At 41.8% G+C, this 22,485-nt stretch overlaps 2 protein-coding genes across 2 annotated transcripts; one reads left to right on the plus strand and one right to left on the minus strand.

Moving 5' to 3' along the window:
- The first annotated feature begins 941 nt into the window (after positions 1–941).
- stmn2b (stathmin 2b) lies at positions 942–11,234 on the plus strand. Its single transcript, XM_039820985.1, has 5 exons — positions 942–1,112; positions 7,041–7,136; positions 7,233–7,405; positions 8,055–8,246; positions 9,444–11,234. Exons 1-5 carry the CDS (start codon positions 1,094–1,096, stop codon positions 9,501–9,503), a joined length of 540 nt encoding a protein of 179 aa, XP_039676919.1. The 5' UTR covers positions 942–1,093; the 3' UTR covers positions 9,504–11,234.
- Positions 11,235–12,658: 1,424 nt separating this feature from the next.
- Positions 12,659–15,583, minus strand: hey1 (hes-related family bHLH transcription factor with YRPW motif 1). The gene is made up of 5 exons (XM_039821165.1): positions 15,383–15,583; positions 15,154–15,229; positions 14,922–15,005; positions 14,687–14,768; positions 12,659–14,363 (listed from the first exon to the last, which is right to left on the minus strand). The coding sequence occupies exons 1-5, from the start codon at positions 15,466–15,468 to the stop codon at positions 13,702–13,704; spliced, it is 990 nt and encodes a 329-aa protein (XP_039677099.1). The 5' UTR covers positions 15,469–15,583; the 3' UTR covers positions 12,659–13,701.
- Positions 15,584–22,485: the final 6,902 nt, after the last annotated feature.

The raw sequence follows: 22,485 nt of genomic DNA on the forward strand, positions 1-22,485 counted from the left end.
GAAATTTTATAAAAATGTTAAAAAAGAAGAAAAAAAGTATGCGAAATCTAAATAAGTTTGTGAGTAATTATTCCTCTTTCAGTACAATGGACAGATACTGTGGCTGTTCTGTAGGCTACGTCCTGCTCATTACCACAGAAACAAAGAGGGAAACACCCACTGCTGAGGGCCTGAACTCTCCATTAGAAGGGGACATTGGATTTGTAGACCTTTGGTTAGGAGAGGCGCGTCAAGGGAATATGGTAGGTAGCTATATGCTCTAGGAGGCACATAAACGCTCATTACTGACCCAGTGTCAAGCCAATCAGATTTTATGTTGAGACTTCCTGTACTTAATTTCACAATAAAGCCTTTCAAAATGTGGCGCATCGCAATGTAAATGTTGGGTGTGTTCTGGGGAATTACACAATTTACAGCTTTATCATACCAGATTCCACAAAACAGAAAAGTGTTCAGCTGAATGTATTAAATGGTAGGCTATTACAACTAGAATACGCCTACATTAAATAGCACTTATAATTTAAATAATGTTACACAGTGCTTTACAGTAATAATAATAATAATAATAATAATAATAATAATAATAATGATAATAATAATAATAATAATAATAATAACAATAACAATAATAATAAAAAACAATAGTTAGGGATGCAACAGATTTAGTTTACTATCACACAGGCCTATGCCATTAAATATATCAAATCCTCACAATTGAGAAGCTGGACCAAGGGATTTATTTTTTTAATAAGTCTACTAAAACAAATTAGTATTAATTAATATAATTGTTGCAGCTCAACGTCATATTAGAGTAGGCAATGATCGTATTATCGAAATGAAACTGTCAACCCATGTTCATAATGGAACAGGTTTTAGTATTTTATTCTGAAGGCTAGGTCTGCACACTTCCGGTTATGTTCTAGTTATTTCCCGCTGACTTGACGCAGCTCATAACAGACCACCAGGCGCACCGGCAGTCCCCGTCTCTGCTGACTCAGTGCCTTACCAGCAGTCCCTTCAGCCCGAGATACCGCATCCAGCAACCTACGCACACTCCGCCGACAAACCGCCCCGGCACCACCACCGTACAGAAATGGCTAAGACCGCAATCGGTGAGTTTTGCTTTGACATTTTTTTCTAAGATAACATCCGCTTCGCAGGTTTGAGGATGCTGAGAGGTTGTGGCGACACCCATGGCACAAAAGGATGCTGAGGGTTGATTAGAGGGAGCGGCCAAACTCCTCTGCAAGTCACTCCTTTAAAATGAAGTTACTGAATTGAAGTAGCATTTTTCTGTCTTTCAATCTTTCTTTTAAGTCATATTTGTGGTTATTGCTTGATCCTAATTCCAAATAAGTGCCGATCAATATGAGCTAGTTTGGGATTCAGTTTGCCATATCAGTGACGCATATTTTTTTAAATTCACTTTAAAGCAAACGAATAAAAGAGAATGAATCCACATCAACGCAAGAAAAGCGATCTTATTTCCTCACACAGCAGAATGTGGTCGATGCCTGCCTGCCGCACCTGACTCAGAGCCGTGCAGCAAAATGCTGCGCCAGCGACCCCACCCAACATCTCCGGTCCCTTCAAAGCAAGCCAGTCGCTCTCTCCAGGGTGTGAAATATTTCACCGTGACAAATCTCCTTATAAAAAACTGGGCCATCCTATGTAGCAGTAATGTAAAGCCTGCTTAACCAATATTGTGGGTGACCGCTAAAGGATGGAATAAGGGAGAGAAAAAAAAAAAAAAAAAAAAAAAAAAAAAGAGCATCCTTTTCCAGAATTGCTTTGCAGTCGAGGGAAGAATTTACGACTGGCGATGAAAATACATGTCGTCTCAGGAATATCAGACCCCAATCCTATTAGGAAGGTTATAGACTGTAAATGTGGCCTATTATGTTCAATAACTGTATTATTATTAAGGCTTTAGCCTAGTGTGACGTGACAGTATTTGGTAGAAATAAAATTAGATTGCATGTTATGGTAGGTGATAGGCCTTGTATTTGTGTCATCCTGTGAATTTTCATATGAAGGCTTGATATATTGTTATTTATTTTCTTTACATTATTTTAACATAATTACATGTAAGGCCTATAAACACTGTATGTGACCTGCAGGCTTCATCAAAAATAAGCCTATTGTCATATCTGACATTAAGAAACATGTGTTTGCTATTAGGGGTGAATATATAGGCTGAAAAGTGCAATGTGCTGTGGCCAGTTGAGGGGATGGTCTGTTTGTTTGCTGGTTGACTAGGCACTTGATGTATGGAGGAGCATGAAGACAGACAGCGGTAAGGGGTCCTGCATGGTGTCTGCGCTGAGGGACACCGGCAACTAAACCCTGACTCTTATATTTATTCGCCTCTCCTCCTCCTCCTCCTCCTCCCCTTCTTTCCTCCATGATTTAAGATGTGGACAGGAAGAATGGGATGGGCAGGGAGCAGACACTCTGGGAGAAAGCAGTCATCATGCCAGTCAGCACCCTGCAGGTCGTTGAGTTCATGTTGGCTCATTTCATTTACAGAAACATGGCAGTGCTCTGAATATTTGTAGAATTACATGTGGAATTTAATTCTACTTGTCCATACTTCTGAGATGGAGGAGCAAAATCACCTAAGGCTTCATGGGGCAATAATCATTTACTACTGTATTTAAGGACTATAATGCAGGATAAATATGAATGATGATGTATCAACTATCCCACAAACAAACTCGTGCTCAGAACCACTCCCATGTGCATTAAGGCCTCTAAGCACTTTTCCTGATCCTTATCGCGCACGCTTGTCATATCCAATTAGGTGTGGTCATTCAGCTGGTTCCCTAAAAATCAATTCCTTATGTACAGAGACATACGCTTCTCAGACAATTGTACCATCAATTTCGAGAAACTGGTCACGTCCAAATCCAGCTACATTTCTGATCGTATCATTTGCATCACTATTGTCATAATGGCCCATGTGCATAAAGCTCATAAAGGCTCCTGGACTCATAATTCATGCTTGATTTATCGCCCAGTCTCATCGATCAATGCAGCACGCATCCATTACTGGTTCAGATGACTGCTGCTCTATGAAATGAGGCTGAGAGGAAGAGGTGACATCAATCCAGCGGTGATGGTATGCCACATGCCCACAATCTGTTCATCACTTGTTAAAATCAACATCTGTATAAGACAGTTTAGACATTTTAGCATCCTAGTTTGTCAAATTTGATGTTATCCTCATGTGTTTTAAAGATTCTGGAAATTTCACACAGCTACCTCTTTGGTCTGCACTTTTAATGCACTGATCTTATGCTGTAACAATTGGGTGATTAATGAATTAGTTGATTGACATAAGTTTAATAGGCAACTATTATGATAATCGTCATAAGTCATTAAAGTCATTTTTTAAGTACCGGTACAAATGTTACAGCTTCTAAATTGTGAGGATTTGCTGCTTTTCTATGTTTTATGTGATAATAAACTGAATATTTGGGTTTTTTGGCCTGATTGTCTGACAAAAACAAAACATTTTAAGACAACCATGGGCTTTAGGAAACTGAGATGGGTATTTTCACAATCATTGGACATTTTACAAACCAAAAGATTATTGATTAGTTGAAAATGATCCTCAGTTGCAGCCCTATACACTGATCTCCTTGGACAGAAACAGGGTGTGGTTTAGAAAAAAACCTCCGCCAGCCCATCCCTCCTACATGAAATCTCTGGACCTGCCCTTGATCATCTGGGTGTCATATTGTTTCATTTATTAGCCAATTTTGCCGTGGTAATACCTTCATCATTTTGTGATTATATTGTTGCCGGGTGGCATAGCTGTAAAGGGCCTGTATGTGCTGAACACAGATACCAAGCCCATAGTGCCAGGTTATAGGACCCAGGAGGGCTGTAACACTGTGATACACAGGGTCACAGTTTGCTCATAGCCTTGTCGACAGTGTCCTTCATATGTTTTTCACTTTGTGCCTTTTTGTTCAAAAACAGTGACACTATTGCCTCTATTTTTCAAGTGGGGGTTGGGCATTTTGGAGAAGTAGAAGGCAGGGAGGAAGAGAGTGGTTGAGATAAGTAAAGGAACCAAATAGAGCTGCAGTGGTTTGTGTGACTAGCAGAAATGAAGCTCCCAGGAGATGCAGAGATTGGACAGACAGAGTACAGAGTAAGACAGAGAAATTTGGGATTTAGATGGAAAATAGATCAGCAACAGAGGCTTCGGAATGCAAAAGGTGCTGGGGAAGAGGGATGCTGCGGTGGATGAGAGGTACCGTATTTATTGATGATCTGCGCTCTTTAGCTGATGGATTGGAAGAGGAAGTGCAGACAGGAGCAGCTCTCTGAGAGGATGCAGAGCTGATTGGTTGAAACCAGCCTGCCGGAGTGGAGTAGGAGCATTAAAGTGGTGTCATGTCTGTCTGAAATTATTTTGTCTCATCTCAGATTGACATACCTGACCCAGCATGTTTGAAACTCAGTGGATATCTTTGAACAGACGCTGGTGTTTGGACACTTCCTGCTGTGGAAAGTAATTCTGGATCATTTGGCATTTATGTGCCTGATCCACTGCGAATGAGCTTATTACTACAGCAGTTACAGAAGGGAAATCTTTTATCTCAGGAGAAATACGGAGGCAATTTCATATTTTTGCACAATAAAGAATCTCATATATTTTTGATTAGGGCTATAAAAGAAAAATCTCCTGGAGTTGGAGAGCTGTTTCATTTTACAGTGAGTGCTTATCTTCCAAGAAATTAAATTTGCTCTAATGCAGTCATAGTGAAAACCAAGCGTACTCAAATAGAACTAAACAAACCAGAATAGAGCTGCTACGATTTGTCGATTAATCGGTTAGTCAACAGACAGAAAATTAATCAGCAACTATTTTGATACTCGATTAATCCTTTCATTGTCAAAGTGGGTTTTTTTAAGTAAAAATGCCAAACATTTGATGCTTCCAGCTCCTCAAATGTGAGGATTTGCTGTTGTTAATGGAATATCTTTGGTTTTGGACTGTTCAACTATCAAGTTTAAAAAAAAAAAGAAAGTTTTATAGACCCGACAACCAATTAGTTGAGAAAATCAGCAGACAAATCGATTATGAAAATAATCATGTGTTTCAGCCCTAAACTATAAATCTAGAATGAAAACATTGTTAAATACAGAAAAGACCCCACCCCGAACTTGGCAACCACTGAACATGAATCTCTGCTCAAAGCATTTAACCCCAATTATCTGCTCCACTGAATTGTTAACTGTTTGAGTCTTCAGCTGTCAAGTGGGGTTGTGTGTGGGAGAAAATGGCTGCTGGGGTCTTGACATATACACAACACTTAATGGGTCTGTGACAACCCTCCAAAAGCTCTGTCCCCCCTCTCTCGTGAGCAGAAATGGTGCGGTCTGCTAATTACAATTTTAAGTGCTATCCGCCAGAGGTGGCTGCTTCAAGGTTGTCCTCGGGGCAGTTGATGGTGGCTGCAGGTCCCACTGGGAGCTGCCCCCTTTACTGGTTTTTAATCCTCCTGTCTGGGATTACTGTTTATATCAGAAAGGTGCTACAATGACAGTGAAGCCCCACCCCCACAGTCAAACATTTTCTCCGTCTTCCTCCGCCCTCTCTTTCCTTTCATCTGACAGAAATCTCCCTATTTTCTGTTTCTCTATCAAACTCTACCTTTATCTCCATTCCTACGCAACCACTATCTCCTTCCTCCCAGTATTTCTCTGTTTCTTTCAACCCCTTCACACCCTCTCTCACTTCCTCCTCAGGGAAGGGGTTAACAAGGCCATCAGAGAGTAGCGAGCGCTACATCTGAGAGTTGATCACATTACTGTGGCGTCTGCCAGTCTGCAGGGCAGAAAGCGAGACACAGAGGGAAGAAGAGGAGAGAGTATGAGGGAGAAAAGGATTTGGATTATACTGTACACCATACACCACCATGGAGAAGCGCTTTCACAGTAAATCTAATTTCTGGCTTTGCTACTGTAGCCCACTGCAAATCATGAATCAATGTGGCAGCCTTCAGCCCTGCAGGCCTTGTGCTCTGGGTGATGGATTATGCCATAATATGACAGTTGGCATGCAAATCTCCACCATGAAGCAGTGCACCTTGACAGAACACAGCAGCCATGTGCAAAAGCAGAATATTTCACAAGCTGCAGTGCGTTGCAGATATTTTAATGTTCTCCCTGCAGGGACTGCTGCTGAACTCTGGGCTCACATTACAAAGTAGTAGATGCCAAAAATACAGGAATAAAAAAAAAATCAAGGTTAGACAAGGTTGGGTGTTCTTTTCTTTTCTGTTTTTTCACCGTCTGCCCTTTGGAGCACTTTGTCCCTCCCTATTGAGTAGGGCGCAGGTTGCCAAATACAACCAGTATGATTTGATGCCAGCTTTGCTCCAGTGTTCTTAACCTTTTGGGCCATAAATGGACCAGGGTTGGACAGCCATATTGCTGTGTTATGCTGATAAGCTAAACCCTTGGCTATTAGCTTCTGTCCGCAAGCCACAGACAGTGAAGATAAGAAACAACCCAAAAACTATCCCACCATCTAACGTAAATCCTCGCTTCTTTGCTTTCTAAATTACCTGAAAGCATGATGTTTTTTAGTGTGAGCTACAGAACGTCTGAGAGGCAATAGGGCGTTGGTCTGATAAATAATAGACCAAAATGAAATGCATAGCTAATGATGTGTGGAGAATCCTGTGGGGATGGCAGCATCTTGGCTGTTGGGAAAATTAGGCCAAGTAAGGACACATCCATCCTGCTCCCCTCTTGACTCAGTGAAAACAAAGGCTATAAAATGCCTCCAAAACCCAGGGCAGACATCCTTTGATGAGGTCTTCTTTTTAGAGGACTTGATGATTAATTATTCCTCTAAAAATCTGAATATTTACATCAAGGACCTCCTGTTGAGGTGGAAATGGGTTAATGATGTTATCATCTTTTTGTATGTTAGTAGGCTAATGATATGTTGTGTATGTGCATGTGTGTTTTAGCAGTTTACACATACACAGTCATGTTTAAATCTTCCTCCACAGCTTACAAAGAGAAGATGAAGGAGATTTCAGTTCTCTCACTTATCTGCTCTTGTCTGTACCCCGAGACCCCCAAAAACATCATGGGTGACTTTGAAGGTACGTGGTAATTAGACTGAAGATTTAATTTGTGTGTCTTCTTTATAAAACATGCTTGAATTAAAAGTTCTTTCTTGTTTATGCACACACATACAGACATGGACATCAAGCCTATTAACAAGCGAGCCTCAGGCCAGGCCTTTGAGGTCATCCTGAAGCCGACCTCCCCTGTTTCTGAAGCTGCCCACTGCGTCACCACCCCCCCAAAGAGGGACCTTTCCCTGGAGGACATCCAGAAGAAACTGGAGGCAGCTGAGGAACGGAGGAGAGTAAGGATGTTGCCAATCATTTTCATTGCACCCAGCTGCAACGTATCACTTTGCTTCAATTAGTGCTAAGAGCTACAAAAAGCTATTTGTGATGCCCAAACTAAACCATTTCTGACCCAAAACAAAAGGGGAAATTCAACCACACACAACTGTTCTACTTGACTTCGCTTGACATCGAATTTGATGTCTGGAAGTTTGGTCAACCATGAGTCACAATGACCACCGCAGCTGCAAAACCTGCAAAAGATCTAATCGGACTCTGGCTAATTCCTGCATCTCATTGATTTGAGTGTCAATACAGTCGATACAAGCAGCTGACAAATCCAGGAACCCACCAACAAATCAATCAACAAATCAATAACAGAGTTTGACAAAAAAAATTTGTTTAACACCAGCTGTCCAATAGTGTAGGTCAAACATGCAGTATATTTTTTTAAATTATAGTATTTACCAAGAGAGGATGAACATGGCAAGAATCTTACCTCCAGACAATTTTATATGCTTAACATTACCACGTGAGTCTGATTAGTTTCAGTAGCTCTGACTCATTCTTAGGTTTAGAAAAGAAAGAATCTATGAATATTCAGTAAATCACTGTCTCTCTCTATCGACCCTTGCTCTCTGACTCATTCCCCTTCTCCCTTTCCAGTCCCAGGAGGCACAGGTACTCCGGGCCCTGGCTGAGAAGCGGGACCACGAGCGCGACGTGCTGCTGAAGGCTATGGAGGAGAACAACAACTTCAGCCGCATGGCCGAGGAGAAGCTCCAGTTGAAGATGGAGCAAAACGAGGAGAACCGACAGGCTTACCTGGCTGCCATGATGGAGCGGCTGCAGGAGAGGGTGAGCAGCAGGGGCATAGCCATGATTTTAGATATACTGAGTTCATAAATCCAAGTCACCTCTTCTTCAGAAGATTTTGTCTCACAATTATTCTGATTATTTGGATTGTTAACATTCTGTTCATTCATTTAACTGTCCAATTATAATGTCCGTAAAAAACGTTTTATTAATACAATCAGTAAGTTCTAAATAGGTTTCTACATGCTAGTTTCAAACTAATGATTTACTACTACTGGAAATTAGGTTACAAAATTATCATTTCTAAATTGTCTAAGCTAAAGACTTTAGTAATGTGTTGGTTGCTAGATTCTATTTAGTGGCATCCAATCAAAAGCAGTCAACTATATGTCTGGAAAAAAGAAGTCACTGTAACTGCTGTACTACTAACTATCCAACGCATGGATACATGGACAAACATGAGTTTCAGGTTTAGTAGTATTCATGCAGTTTAGAATGAGTGAGGAAATATCTGCTTATGCTAATGTAAATGATGCTATTTAGCTACTCATTTAGTCTTATGTTTTGTAATTTGAGGTATATAATGTTATTTGTGAAAGGTATTTTAAAATCTTTACAGTTTACATCATCATTACACAGTATTTTGAGCAATTGCCAGGTCAGACATGTTAGCCTTATTCCATTAGCCACCTCTTCTACTCTTCACTATGGTCATATGTTAGCAAGCTAACATTAGCTTTGTCAGTTGCTTCGGTTAGCATGTAATAGTTACTCCAGGCAGTTAAGAAGCATCTAGTTTGTGTGGTGCAAGCAGTTTTTATCTAAGTCTGAACCTAGTCAGTGGTACAACTGGCTCCTGGTGAGGAGGGGGATGAAAGAGTGAGGACATTTTCAAAAAAGTGACAGGAGAATGTTAAAAAATGAAAAGACATGCAGCTGGAGACGAGAAAGAAAAGGTTAAGGAGGGCTGGTACACCTGCCGATGTCTGAAAATGGAGCATCTTTCAGAGAAGAATTAGGTTTGACAAAGACAAAGATGGAGTCTTGTGCTTGGAAGGTGGGAGATAAAGAATCAAATGAGTGGGAGAGAGGAGGACAGGAAGCAGGAAAGGTAAATTAAGTAAATCTTCGCTGCATAGGTCAAAGAAGAGAAATGGTGACGTGAGCAGGAACAAATGTCAGGAAAGGCTTGGCAGCAGAAGAAAAAAACATAACATCCTCAATCTGTGTTTTTTCTAGGAGAGGCGTGCTCAGGAGGTGCGCAGGAACAAGGGGTTGAGAGAAGAGGTGACAGCATGAGAAGCCCCAACAGGTTCTACGTCCTACCTTCAACCCCCCACCCCACCCAATACCACCACCACCACCACCACCCCCAACCCTGAGGAACACCCCTCTCCCCACCTTATCCCACATGTCCCCACCTTCTCCACCCCTCTGCCATACTCCTCCATACTACTATGAAACTACCACAGCCTGAGACGCCACCCCGAGACAGTGGGAGGTTTAAATGGGGTTGGGGGTGGAAAGAAAAAGCAAAAATAATTTAGGAAAAAGAAGAAAAAATAATGTCTCCCACCCACTCTTCCCAAAAAAGAATGTTTTCGCTCTGTTTCAAATGAGAAGAAAAAAAATCAAATTGACAAGTGACAGTGGGTATTGGTTTTGTAAATACTTCTTTTTTTGTTATATACAGTACGATACAAGCAGCAAAAGTATTGATTGCAGTGTGCCATTTTTTCTATATAAGTTTCCTCTCCCTGCTTATAAATGGATGTAATAATTAGTTTATTTTCATGTTTTTTTTGTTCATTTCAGTCTGAGAATCATTTCAGGCATAGGTGTTTGTTGCGAGTTTTCCAGCTAGCTGATGTTTGCTGCGACTGGTTGCGTCCTCACAAGGCCCGCATTCTGGCTCCGTTCCCTTGTCCCTCCAAGTAAGCTCTTGCTCATTTGACCCTGCAGATCTGCATACAAAATTGGATCTGTGTTTGGTCAGAGTGATTTTCCATCCAGTTTATGCCAATGTTCCAATTAGCGAGGGACATGTGCAGGAAAGTTGGCAGAAGGAAAGGGGGCAGTTTGCTTTCTGTGGGGACTGCAAGCTGTCGCTGCACATTCACTCCTGTGAGGTAGATGGTGACTGTACCACAGGAGACCACTATAGCATTTAATGAGCCCATCCTCATCCTCCTTCCCTCCGTCTGCAACCTCTTCATCTCTCCACATACATACATACTGTAGAAGTACTCACTCACACGCTCTCCACATGGGCAGGCATTTAGCCAATCATAGCGCAGAGCTCAGAAGGAGCTTGCTAAATTCTGTCTATCTGACACCGGAAAGCTCACATATCATCCCTGACCAATGGCAGGCCTCTTATATTCCTCAGAAACAAGCTTGCAATCACATTTAAATCACGTGTTACAACACAACTGGAGTTAAAGTACGTATCAGGAGCTAGTGGAGTGCAATGAAAACTTCACCAAACTTGTTACTGTGAATCTTAAATTGGAGAAAATAAAAATCAATTCTAACTTTCTCCTTTTCATAGAGGCTAGAGTAGTGCCACAACATCATCAGCGCCTACTGGAATCACTGCACTTCACTTCAAGACACTGTAAACACCCCGAAAGGTTGGCACAAGAAAAATATTTAAGCCATAACAAGTATAGCTGCAACAATGATTCATGAACATAGTATTGCCATCTGTAAAGGTATATATGAGCGTATTAAAGTATCGGAATGGCGGTCGCACACGCACGATAGGCCCGTAGATGTGTGTGAGTGTGTGTGTGTGTATTGCAGAAAGGGCGGGTAGATAACAGAATGTTTGTGCCATGTGATATTGACCCAGTGAAGTATAAACCAACACAATTAAAGTGTGTAACAAGTACATCACAGACAGAGACTGTCCTACCTGCCTCTCTCTCTCTCTCTTTCTCTCCTCTGTCCATTTGTGTGTTCCCCCTCTCACGTATATCTTTGTGAGAAAGCAGTGGTTAATAAAGATTTGGGGTTCAGTGAATGAAACTGGCTTTGAGAGTGACTTCTTTCAGATACTGGTATCAGTTGTTTTCCAATGCAGCATTGGAACAATGTTTTTTAGAGACACAAATGACAATGTCTTCCATTGTATATTAACCTGTTTACAATTAATCATTTATTAATTTGTTCCGTTCACATCTTTAATTTTAAAAATAAAATGTTTCAATTTCACATATCACAGCACAAACACAGCAGGCAATTAATAGTATCAGTCAGGGCTGCAATCCACAAGACTTCAACTCAAGTGAACTCAAGTTCTGACATGGTCTGAAAATGAAAATAATACAAATGAATACATATTACATAGTATATTTACATTATGTTAAAAAGATTAGACAAAAGATAAGTTGATTCCAAAATACTGTTTACAGGTTAATGCATCAAAAATAATTCAATATATATAATAATATAACGCTTCCAAAGGTTTAAAGGCATCAATCAGCGTTATTGGTACTTACTTGGTATTTTAAGTACATTTATTTTAATGCAGGACGTTTACTTGTAACATATTGTTACATTGTGTTATTGCAACTTTTACATAAGTACAGAATGACTGAACAAAATCACTGACCTCTCTGTTCTGTTCCAAGATCTCAGTTGATGGAGTACCATTTATGACCAGCTGGGGGAGACAAAAGACAAGTTATATCAACTGAGCCACTCATTGATCTTGTGCAGTGAAGCTTATATTGCCATTACCTGGCTCTGCATCGTCCTCAGCAATAAAAGAAAAAGGTTAAGGAGAATGTCGAGAGAGATAAAAGGGGAAATAGAGAGTGTACATTTTGGAAAAACAGATGAAAGAGCAATGGCTATTTTGCCAAGTGAGTAAACATTTGGTTCAGCAGAAGAGGTGACGGCATGCTGGAGCTGAGAACAGAGGGTGCAGCTGGTCCGAGCTGAAACGATGGCAAAGGGACAAAACTGTCTGCACACTTCCTTTCTCACAGTTTTTCAGTCCCTCTCTTCTTCTCTCTCCTTTTGATCCCCTTGTACCATTTCTTTCTTGTCCCTTTCCCTCCATATCCCATTCTATGCTCCATCCATCCTTCCTTTCCTTCTTCATCCTCTTCCAACCTTCCCTCCTTCTTTCCTCCTCCTCCTCCTCTAGTTCCCACGAAGCACATGGGGCCAGTCGGGCTGCTATTGTCCAGGATATCCCCTCCTTGTTAATGGTTTCCTGTGCACACACAGAGGGCTGCTGAGAGAAACAAGCAGCCTCATCTGATACCAGGCGTCACCACGTACTGCGCACACACACACACACACACACACAAACACACACACACACATACATCAATAAGCAAACACACACACACCATACATGCACACAAAAACACATTCACGCTCATGCAAATGAACACACACACACACACACACACATAAAAAGAAGCTGATAAAGCCACAGGTGATTTAACAGAACTCTTTTATTACAGGGAAGTTGTCATTACCATTAGAAAAACTTTGAAACGCTGAGAAATCTGATTTGTCAGTGCTTGCTTGTGCTTTGAACAATCATGAACTATACAACTCACAGTGAGGTTTACCAGGAGACACCAACATAGCAGATGGAAAGCAGGAATCTAAATTGTATTGCCTTGTTTCACAAATGGGCTCCCTCTTGATAATTACAGATCAATAATGCTGCTGCTTCTAACAGGTACAAGAAAATAACTTGTAAACAAGGTGATGAAAATCACTCAAGCATCAGTTACGTGAGCAATTAAAACAAAATGTGGACAGCTGGTAGGAACTGGTAAAACATATGCGTAGCCTCAGTTGTTAAGAAAAAAATTTACGGTAGAGAGGAAACATAACTTAGTGAAAAAAGCTTAAACAATAGAGCTCCATATGAACATCAAAGGTTGTGGCGAAATCATGTTTATCTCAACCAAGCTGGTAGCTAACTTCTGTTCCCAGTATTTAGTCAAACAAACACCTGGTTTCGGTTATTCCACCCCATAAAATGCTGTAAAAAGGGGGTGACTCTCTCAACCACCTCAAGCCCTCCTTTCACACACCCCTCTCCGTATGTAACCAGTGCACCAACACTGGGTGTTTCAGCTCAGAGGGAAAACAAAGGGGGGACAGTTTCGCCCAGGAACTTGACGGGCGGCGACTGCTTGACCATCTGGAAAAGCCATTCCTGATAGGCTGACAACAGTGGGTGAAACTTCTAAAGGGGTGGGCAGGAACATAGATCAATCACAATAAATCACTCCTGTTTCTTTTTAGTCACGGGCTTCCTCCTCACTGTTTTTCTCTTCTATACAAAACACGATACATTAGCAAGAAAATAAAAATCCTACAGCTAGGTGTATCCTCTGAAGGATGTCAACATCATAAAAAAAATAGTACTTTCTTAGCTGGGAAAAAAAAAAATGTATTGTCTTTGAAAGTCCAGCTCAGCTGGGTAGTGAGTCTATATAATGTGTGGAGGTTTTCATCTCAGTCAGAAAGCTCCTATCTCCATACCCCAGGGTCTGTAGGGTTTGCCAACACTGGAAGTTGGGACTGGGGCGCTGATGGCCGTGGTGGGGGAGATGATGGGGAAGGCACTGAAAGGGAAAGGGAATGCCGAGAGAGAGGAGAGGAGAGGAGGGGAGAGCTTGGACGCTGATGAGGAGACCAAGGCGGGGTGTGGGACGGCGGTGGGAGCCGAAGTGGTGGGGGGAACCCGGATTGGGCCTTGATCTGAGTGGGGGGTTGCGCTGCTGCTGCGCCTGCCTGGGACGTGCGTGTCTGCAACCGATGAGGATGAAGAAGAAGAGGAGGAGGAAGAAGTGGATGTAGATGACAGAGGAGTTTGTGGGCTGCTGGTGTTGCTGCGGGGTAAAGGTGCCAGCGGTGCCCCCTGTTGGTGCTGGAGGAGGAGGGTGTGGGTCATGTGGGCAGGAGGGGATCCAAATGCAGAGCCCCACGCCAGGTGACTCAGGCCAGAGTGAGCCTCTCTTTGACTGGCATAGTTGTTAAGGTGGGAGACCAGACGGATCCGCAGAGGATCTGTGCCATCCAAGCCTTCGATTATGCTCAGATAGCGAGCCGTTTCAGCCAGGCACTCCCTGAAACCCAAACCACGGTAGTCCATCGCCAGGGCATGGGCGTCAAAATAACCTGAGGGGAGAGGAAGGAGACAGCCGATTAGTTTAAAGTCAGCTGAACTGCTACAAAACAAGTTTGTCCAGAACTGAAGGATCTTTGTCTGACATTAATCAATATGCCCCTGGCTCTGAGACTGTGAAAGAGTAAATTTAACTTTATAATCTAGACAATTCGTTTTATTCATCTTCATGTTTAATTATTCTGTTTTGTTTTTCAAAAATGAAAACCAAGTGGGCACAAAAGTAGCCTATTAAAATGTCCAGTTTAAAAATAATGATTTTTTTTCAACAAGTGAAAAGTGATTTTCTGTAACAATAAATGGATCTCAGACACACCTTTGCCTCCAGCAGCATGAAGCATCTTCAGATGGTCAACAGTCATCTGCAAAATCTCCGCTTTCTCCAGTTTGGCTGAGCCCTTCAATGTGTGAGAGACAAAAAGGAGGCAATTAAATATAAATAATCCACAAAAGCAGAAAAAGACAAAGTGGTTCTATGTTTGCAAATAAAACTGTAAAGTACATTTGTATATTGCATACGTGATGTTAAAGTCGTATTGCCTGTTGCTTACCTGTTTCTCAAAGGCGCTGGGAACCAGCCTGCGGAGCTCGCTGAGGCTGTTGTTGATCCTGTCACGGCGCCGTTTCTCAATTATCTGAGGAAAGACAAAATAAAAAGCAATGGTTATTTTCAGAATATCTGCATATGACTACAAATGTGCACATTATGCACAAGGTTTCCATCTGCACAAACGGATTTTTCTATAAAAAATAAATAAAATTTAAAAAAAGTAGGCTACTTACTCCTCGACGCCTTTTCCTCGCCTGCACCTGAGTTGATGTTGTGGGAGACATGGACCCGAGAGGAGAGCTCATGTTCCTTAATAAAGACGAAACAGAGGTTTAATCAATATCCCGTTGATTTTTTTCGACATAATTCATACATATTAAGTGCTAGTGTTAGGCCTACACGGTGTTTGTCCATCCACTTTAAAAGAGAAACTAGCTCACACTTAAGAGGAAAATAACTTACCCATTCTCATCCGCGCTCTCCTTCTCCACCTCAATAGTCTCATCCAGCTCGCTGTCCGAGGAGCTAAAATCGTGATTCCTTTTCATTTTGATTCGGATTCGTCCACAATAGTCCTTCAGTGAGCCTGTTGTGTCTTCCTGTAGTGCGTCTACACAGGTTTGTCCGAAGCGCCTCCGTTTGAAGCGCTCAGCTTTCCCACGGTGTCATTTCAACGCTGGTGCCGGCCAACAGGGGCGGGGGCTCGTGCCAGACCAGCCAATCACAAAGCGGCCGTGGGTTTGAGTGACAGCGCAGTTGGCCCAAGCACATCCAAGTGCGCTTTGACAAGTCAGAGAGGAGAATAAAAGTGAAGACATCTCACTCTGTGGGTATGAGTGGGGGATGTGGAGGAGATTTGAAAGTGTAGGCCCACCTGTCGGGGAGATCTGGCCTCAGGTGTCTTATTATGAAAACACCTTTATTTATAATATTACATCTTTTGAAAAGTGTATAGGCTATGCAAAATAAAAACTGCAATTAAGTTCTAGGTTATAGGCCTACATCTTTTAAAATTCCCATATTGACCTGATATCTCAGTTGATACTCAATTTCTCCAGGAATTCTCTGGACAAGATGAAAGGTGGCCTATTAATAGCTTTATTTATAGGCCCATAGCACCTTGTAAAACAATACAATTACAAACGTATGTACAATATAATATAGGCCATAGAGGTCATATAAGATCCAGAACTCAAGACATAGGCTAACAGTATACAATAATATAAATTGAAAAAGCCATAAGATGAAAGTGAGTCTTAAGAAGAGTTTTAAAGGAAGATAGGCCTACTGAGTTGGCCAACTGGGGATCCTCAGGCAGGGAGTTCCACAGCTGAGGGGCCCAGACAGCAAAAACCCAGTCACAGTAGCCTAGTTTTTTTCATTTTTTTAATTTTTTTTATAGCTTTAGGCTGTGTCATTTCCTCCATCAGCTTGGCCTTGTCCTGAAGCTCAATGGGTTTCTGTGACACTAGACAATGGAGTAATTCATCTTCCAAACATAGAGGATCTTTGGAGAATCTTTGACAGCGGTCCAATGAACTTTCGGTCCGTGACTGCCCCCACCCATGTCAGCCCCCTCCTCCCCCGTGTGTGTCCCGGTGGTGATGAGGAGTGGCTGGCCGGCTGTCAGCACGCGCTGGCCGTGGGAAAGTTCCCTAACCGGCGCTGATAACCAATCAGAGGCCGGCGGCCGTCTCCGGCGCTGGAATGAATGGAGCAATTGGTCGGGGCGACGGGCGGTCTGCGAGCGAGCGTGTGAACCTGTAATCCAATACTAACTCAGCCCTGGAGGAGAGACAGGGAGCACTGCCGCAACCAGAGGAAGCCACCAAGTCTAATCTTACCCCACAGAGAGACCTCATGCACGGTAAAAGACGCTTTAGGGACTTCAAGCACTTTCAACAAAAGACCATAATGCAATCAAAGCCATTCTCGTCTCTTTTCCCCTGGAGTTTCCACATCATCACCACCACAAGACTGGTGGCTCCATAATGGCCACACTCCCCAAATCATTTGACAGAGCTGCTGGTGTGTGTTTGTATACATGGAGGGCTCCTGTTACTGCATGTGGAGCTGGAGCTCTTCAGTGAAGGGTCTCCTGCAGGGACTGGGCTGTGGTAGCTAGCCTATAGGTTATTTAAGCAAAATAAGAAACATGCCATTCAATAGAAAAAGGATAATATCATACAGGCCTAAAGCTTTTACATAACCTAGGCTAAACCATTTTACATCAACATGTAAAATGACTTTGTTACTTTAAAGCACCTTGTAATTTAGTTTTTGTAGGGCCTATTATTGTTATTGGTAAAGCTGGAGCCAACAGCCAGTTAGCTTATCTTAGCACAAAGACTGGAAATGGGGGGAAACAGCTAGCCTGGTTATAAAAATATGTCTCCCAAATTTTTTCAATCAGCGAATAGAGGGAGTGGCTGAAAACAATGACGTTGAGGCTGTGCGCTAGAGTTGCGGCAGAGAAAGATAGGAGCGAAGCCATTCGGTCCGTTGTGACAACGCTGCCGAATATCCAGAAGTCAAAGCCCGAGCAAGAACAATCTTTCCTGAATTTTATTGGTGGCCATGATGGTGTTCGGGAAAAGTGTTTTCCAGCTCACTCCGTAGTGATGCTAATGCTAAATATAAGCCTTGACGGTCTCCCCTCTTGTTGCACATGTGCATGACATGCGTCACGACCAAGCGTTAGCGTTTGGTTATGGCAGATCCAGAGTGGCGCTGGGCAGATCCGATAGTTTTAAACTCCAACAGAGTACCCGCCTTCAAGGAAGTTAACACTTGTCAATAGAGAGTGGCCAGACTCTCTATACAAATGAAATGTACGAGAGTCTGTTAGGACCAGGCCTAGATTGCCACGCTTCCAGCAGAGATTCCAGAAAGTTACTGGTCCGTGCCAGGAAACAGGCCAGTCGGCTACATAACTCCGCATAAAACAGGGAATTGTTGTTTTCACATAAAAAAAGATATAAATGAGTGAGCTTTATAGGGACTGGTAGGCAGATTTAGTTACCTTTGGTGAGACAGAGCCAGTTGTTTCCCCCTGTTTCCAGTCTTTATGCTAAGCTAAGGTAACCACCTGCTGGCTATAGCTTCAATATTAACTGTACACACATTAGAGTGGTATCGATCGTCTCATCTAACTGTCCACCAGAAAGCACATAGAGGATGGATACCAGACCTGTGTTAACGTGTGCTTGTTGCACCATTGTGCTCTCTGCACTGATGCGCTCATCTGTTGACATTTCCGAATGCCTTCCTACAGTTTCTTAATAAAAGCGGGCTTTCCACACAAACAAACGTACATGTGTCATTAGTATGAGAAAAAAATTAGATTTTAACTGTTTCAGGCTCGGACATAAATATCTAAGTGATTGTCGGGCTCGGGTTCGGTTACTGCTCTGTCAGACGCGGACCGGGCTCGGACAGAAAAATGCGGCCCGATCCGCACTCTAAAGCACATACGCGATTCTCCCAAATTTCAAACTATTTCTTTAACTTTTATTGACCTGTTATGCAGATATCCATTTTACAATGCTGCCTAGACCTGTTATCTATAAGAGGGCTATAATCATCTACAACTTAACCTTAATTAAAAAAAACAATCATATTACATCACATATTAATGGTAGTATAGCCTATTGAATTATCCCTTGACATAAAATATTTCATGTGAGAAATTCCTACAGGGACAGAAACCTCAAACAGAAAATAACTTTATATACTTAATTTATCAAATGAATTAATTGACACGCATGGTTTTAAATTTTTTTTTAACTAAAACTGAAAGTGACGCCATTAAAAAAAAAATGCTTCTTAGTTTCACAAACATCAGCTTGTTAACATTGTTTGCAATCCACATTGAGACCAGTTGGTACCTGCAGCATGCTGACATTTCGTCCAACCTGCCCAACCGTCTTAAAAGAAAAACTGTTTAAAAATGTCAGTGAAGGTCACTTTGTTTAAATGAATTATGCCTCCTGTGATACACAGGTTCATTCTCTGGAGGAATGTACTGTTTCTGATATTTATCTTGTGCTCATAAAGATCAACACTAAATTATGGATCAGTCATGACTAACCTCCACGCACACATGCACGCACACATGCACATACACACACACACGCGCACACACACACATGCACACACACACACACACACACACACACACACACACACACACACACACACACACACACACACACAGAGTGATATCGTGATCCTTATCAGTGGGAGCCGAAAGCAACCAAAGGACGTAATAGTCATCACAGAAAGAGGAGGCCGCCTTGTTTGGTTTATATGAATGAGAGGAAGCACTTAGGGCTGTTTTCATCTTATTGTTGTTGTACAAGGCTATACGCTTATAGCAGGATAGACATACAGATGCACTTCCACACTCATCGAACTGATTATTGGTGTGTGTGTGTGTGTGTGTGTGTGTGTGTGTGTGTGTGTGTGTGTGTGTGTGTGTGTTGGGGAGTGGGAGTGTGGGAGTGTGGGAGTTCACATACGTCCGAGTTCATGCAACCTGAAGCCTTTGTCACAATAAACACAGGTGTGCGTCCACATTAATTTCTGTATGTGTGTGTGTGTGTGTGTGTGTGTGTAACTAGGGGGAGTGGGAGGGGCCCTTTCGTTGTATTTCAAGTTCACCCAGAGTTCCCACGCTGTTATTTTCTGCACGGCTGTCTTTGTTCTACCGGTCTCATCACATGTTGTGATTAGTAGGGCCTTTCAGGGGCCGCCCTTTGAAGGAGAGAGGGCCCGGTACACGACATCATCAAATCCCAACCCTCCTCCTCCCCTCTTCTACTCCCCTCTTCTCCCGCTGCAAATCAAGCCACCAAACCGATTCAAACTCAGGGCCAAAATAATCAGGGTAGCAGGGACGGTTCACCTCCGTTGCTCTCTCTACTCTTGTATTCGTTTGTCTTTTTCCTTTCATGTCTAATTTCCTGTTTTCACATATTTTCCTCCGTCTTGTTTTCTTGAATCGTATCCTCGCTCTCTCTTTTCTCCCTCTAAATCAGTACTTTGTTGCTGAGATTGAACCCAAAGGGAATTTTGTCGCTCCAAACCTTCTCTTTAGCTGTCAAATCCTCTCAAACGCCGAATATTGATGCACATGGTTAAGGGTCAGTTCAAAGGGGAGACATTGAGACATTAAGATGTTTAGGCCAGAAAATGATACGTTTCCACATCTTTTGCCCATTGTATTGTTTTCAGCAATAACATGTCATCAGTGCAGACATACAGTAAATTAAGTCTAGACTGTCTTACCAGAAGGAAATGGTTGGAGTTATGTGTGCACACTCAGGCTTTGAAGTACAAAGGCAGATTTCACCAATAAATTCGCTTGAGTTCTGTGCACAGTTCATATTTTCTGCATTAAGTGTAATTATTTCTGCTGTACGTATTTACACAATGGTCCACATGTAATCAGGTGTTTAGTTGTACCGGTTTGTTTAGATTTGATTTCCTGCAAAGAGGTTGTTTGGATCTACATGACTTCAGTGAGTGTATATTAAGCTAGGCTGCAGTGGTGACAGAGTGACTATGATGAATGATGTTGATATGTTCAGGAACTCTCGGTTACTCCTTAACCAAACACAGTCATGCTAAACTGTTAACTGCTTCAATATTCTTGGTGGTGCTTGCCTCATGATGACATGGGCTCATGTCATTTAGAGCCATTTATTTTACAGAAATAATGTTAATGGACAAAACAACAACAACCAGATATCACTTACTAATAAGGTTGATTTTACAATTGTCAGTCTGATAGAATAATTGTGCTACTTGTCTGGGTCAGAATGAGGGTAAACTGTAATTCCAGTACAAAAGAAATAAATGTCTTGCGACACAAACAGAACTATATCACATATGAACCAGTTCTGAATAATAATAATAATAATAATAATAATAATAATAATAATAATAATAATAATAATAATAATAAAGTATCAGTTAAACATGCTTATTCCTTCCTCCTCAAATGAATCAGATCCTGGCTGACTCAGCTGTCTTTTAGGTTTTTAAACTCCCTTTCTCTTCTACATCATCCCTGCATGTTATTACCCCATGTCCGACTTTTTTGCAGAGTATAATACATTCTCAATTTCTTTAACAAACCTCATACATCACAAACTTGCCTCAGGGCTGTACAATCTGTACAAGATACAATAACCTGTAGTCTTATATCATAACTTCAATTTAGAAATCCCTTTATGGGGAAAAAGTGAGAAATCTCAGGAGAATATTATGTCATGCATACCGAGGCTACATTATTTGCTTTTCAGTGTTCAATAGACAGAAAAAGTGTTAATAATAGATAGTTTAAGCTAGAAGGTCTGGAAACACAAAGCCTTTATTTGGTGTTGTCAGAGTTTCAGTTTGATTGTTACATTGTACAGAACTCAATACACATCATGTGATATAATAAACCAATTGACATCTGCTCTCAACACTTGTTGCCTTATAAAGTTCATCATCAAATACATTTTTGTCTTTTAATTTGCGTCGTCATTTTTGCTCCTTTTAGTTTAGGGGTCCTTAAATAAAATAACTGCACACATGTTAAATATTTAATTGCAAAAGGACAGAAGAAAGAAGACATAGAAGTTGTAGAAAAACTGAATTTGGTTCATTATTAAAGCAAAAATAGCTACCTGGGGCCTCATTTATAAAACTGTGCATAGATTATATTCTGAAAGATTTTGTGCGCCAAAAAGTCTGAATTTTTGTACGCAAAAACAAAATTCTGATTTATAACACCTTGCGGCGCACACCGGTACGCACTCTTCTCGTTTTAAATACGGACGTGCGTTACCTTATGCGGTCGTGCACGAGCCTCATGCTCCTCCCAAGGTCGTCCCATATTTGTCCTAATAAGGTCCATGTTAATCAACCAATGAATATTCCAGACTTGTAAAGGAGCCCTTGATGACCAATCATGAAACGGAAAAATGGGGAAAAAAACACGATTCAGTGATTGTGAGACCGAGGTGCTCCTAACAGAGGTAGAACACATTTTTACGTGGGGACAGTGTTTGTAAATCCCGACTTTTGCAAGGAATGTTGCGACGGCAAATTTCACCCTGCTTCACGCAACTTTTTCTTGTGTAACAGGTTTTATAAATGAGGCCCCCGGTGTCAGTACCGTCAAACACCAAACACTAGGGCTGTAACGTTATGCGATATGAAACCGAAATCGCAACATTCAGATCCACGAACCTGTGAGAAGGCAGAATCGCGACACACCCCCTTCCCGTCCAGATCCACTGCTACCACATCTTTAAATTACTATTAGTACAGGTAAAGGTAAAGGTAAAGTACTTTAACTTTCCCTCCCCCCCCCCCCCCCCCCCCCCCCTTGTCACATACAAACATATTTGGCAAAAATTTTTTTTTTTTTCCCACCCACCCCCCCCCAAGGAATCCATGAGATCTGATCCAGTGCCTTGATCAAGGGCAGAGACTGAAGAACCTAGTACATGATTTTGAGTATTAGTCGTTTTGGTGCCTTTTTCTTAAAGTGGCATGTAATCAATGACAAA

Source organism: Perca fluviatilis, chromosome 13 (assembly GCF_010015445.1).
Source record: "Perca fluviatilis chromosome 13, GENO_Pfluv_1.0, whole genome shotgun sequence".
Classification (NCBI taxonomy): Eukaryota; Metazoa; Chordata; class Actinopteri; order Perciformes; family Percidae; genus Perca; species Perca fluviatilis.

Coding starts and splice junctions, on each gene's coding strand:
- stmn2b (XM_039820985.1), top strand. Junction 7,137..7,232: donor CATCATGGGTGACTTTGAAG/GTACGTGGTAAT, acceptor ACACACATACAG/ACATGGACATCAAGCCTATT. Junction 8,247..9,443: donor TGGAGCGGCTGCAGGAGAGG/GTGAGCAGCAGG, acceptor TGTTTTTTCTAG/GAGAGGCGTGCTCAGGAGGT.
- hey1 (XM_039821165.1), bottom strand. CDS start 15,468: ATGAAAAGGAATCACGATTTTAGCTCCTCGGACAGCGAGCTGGATGAG. Junction 15,230..15,382: donor GAGAGCGCGGATGAGAATGG/GTAAGTTATTTT, acceptor GTCTTTATTAAG/GAACATGAGCTCTCCTCTCG. Junction 14,364..14,686: donor TCATGCTGCTGGAGGCAAAG/GTGTGTCTGAGA, acceptor CTCTCCCCTCAG/GTTATTTTGACGCCCATGCC.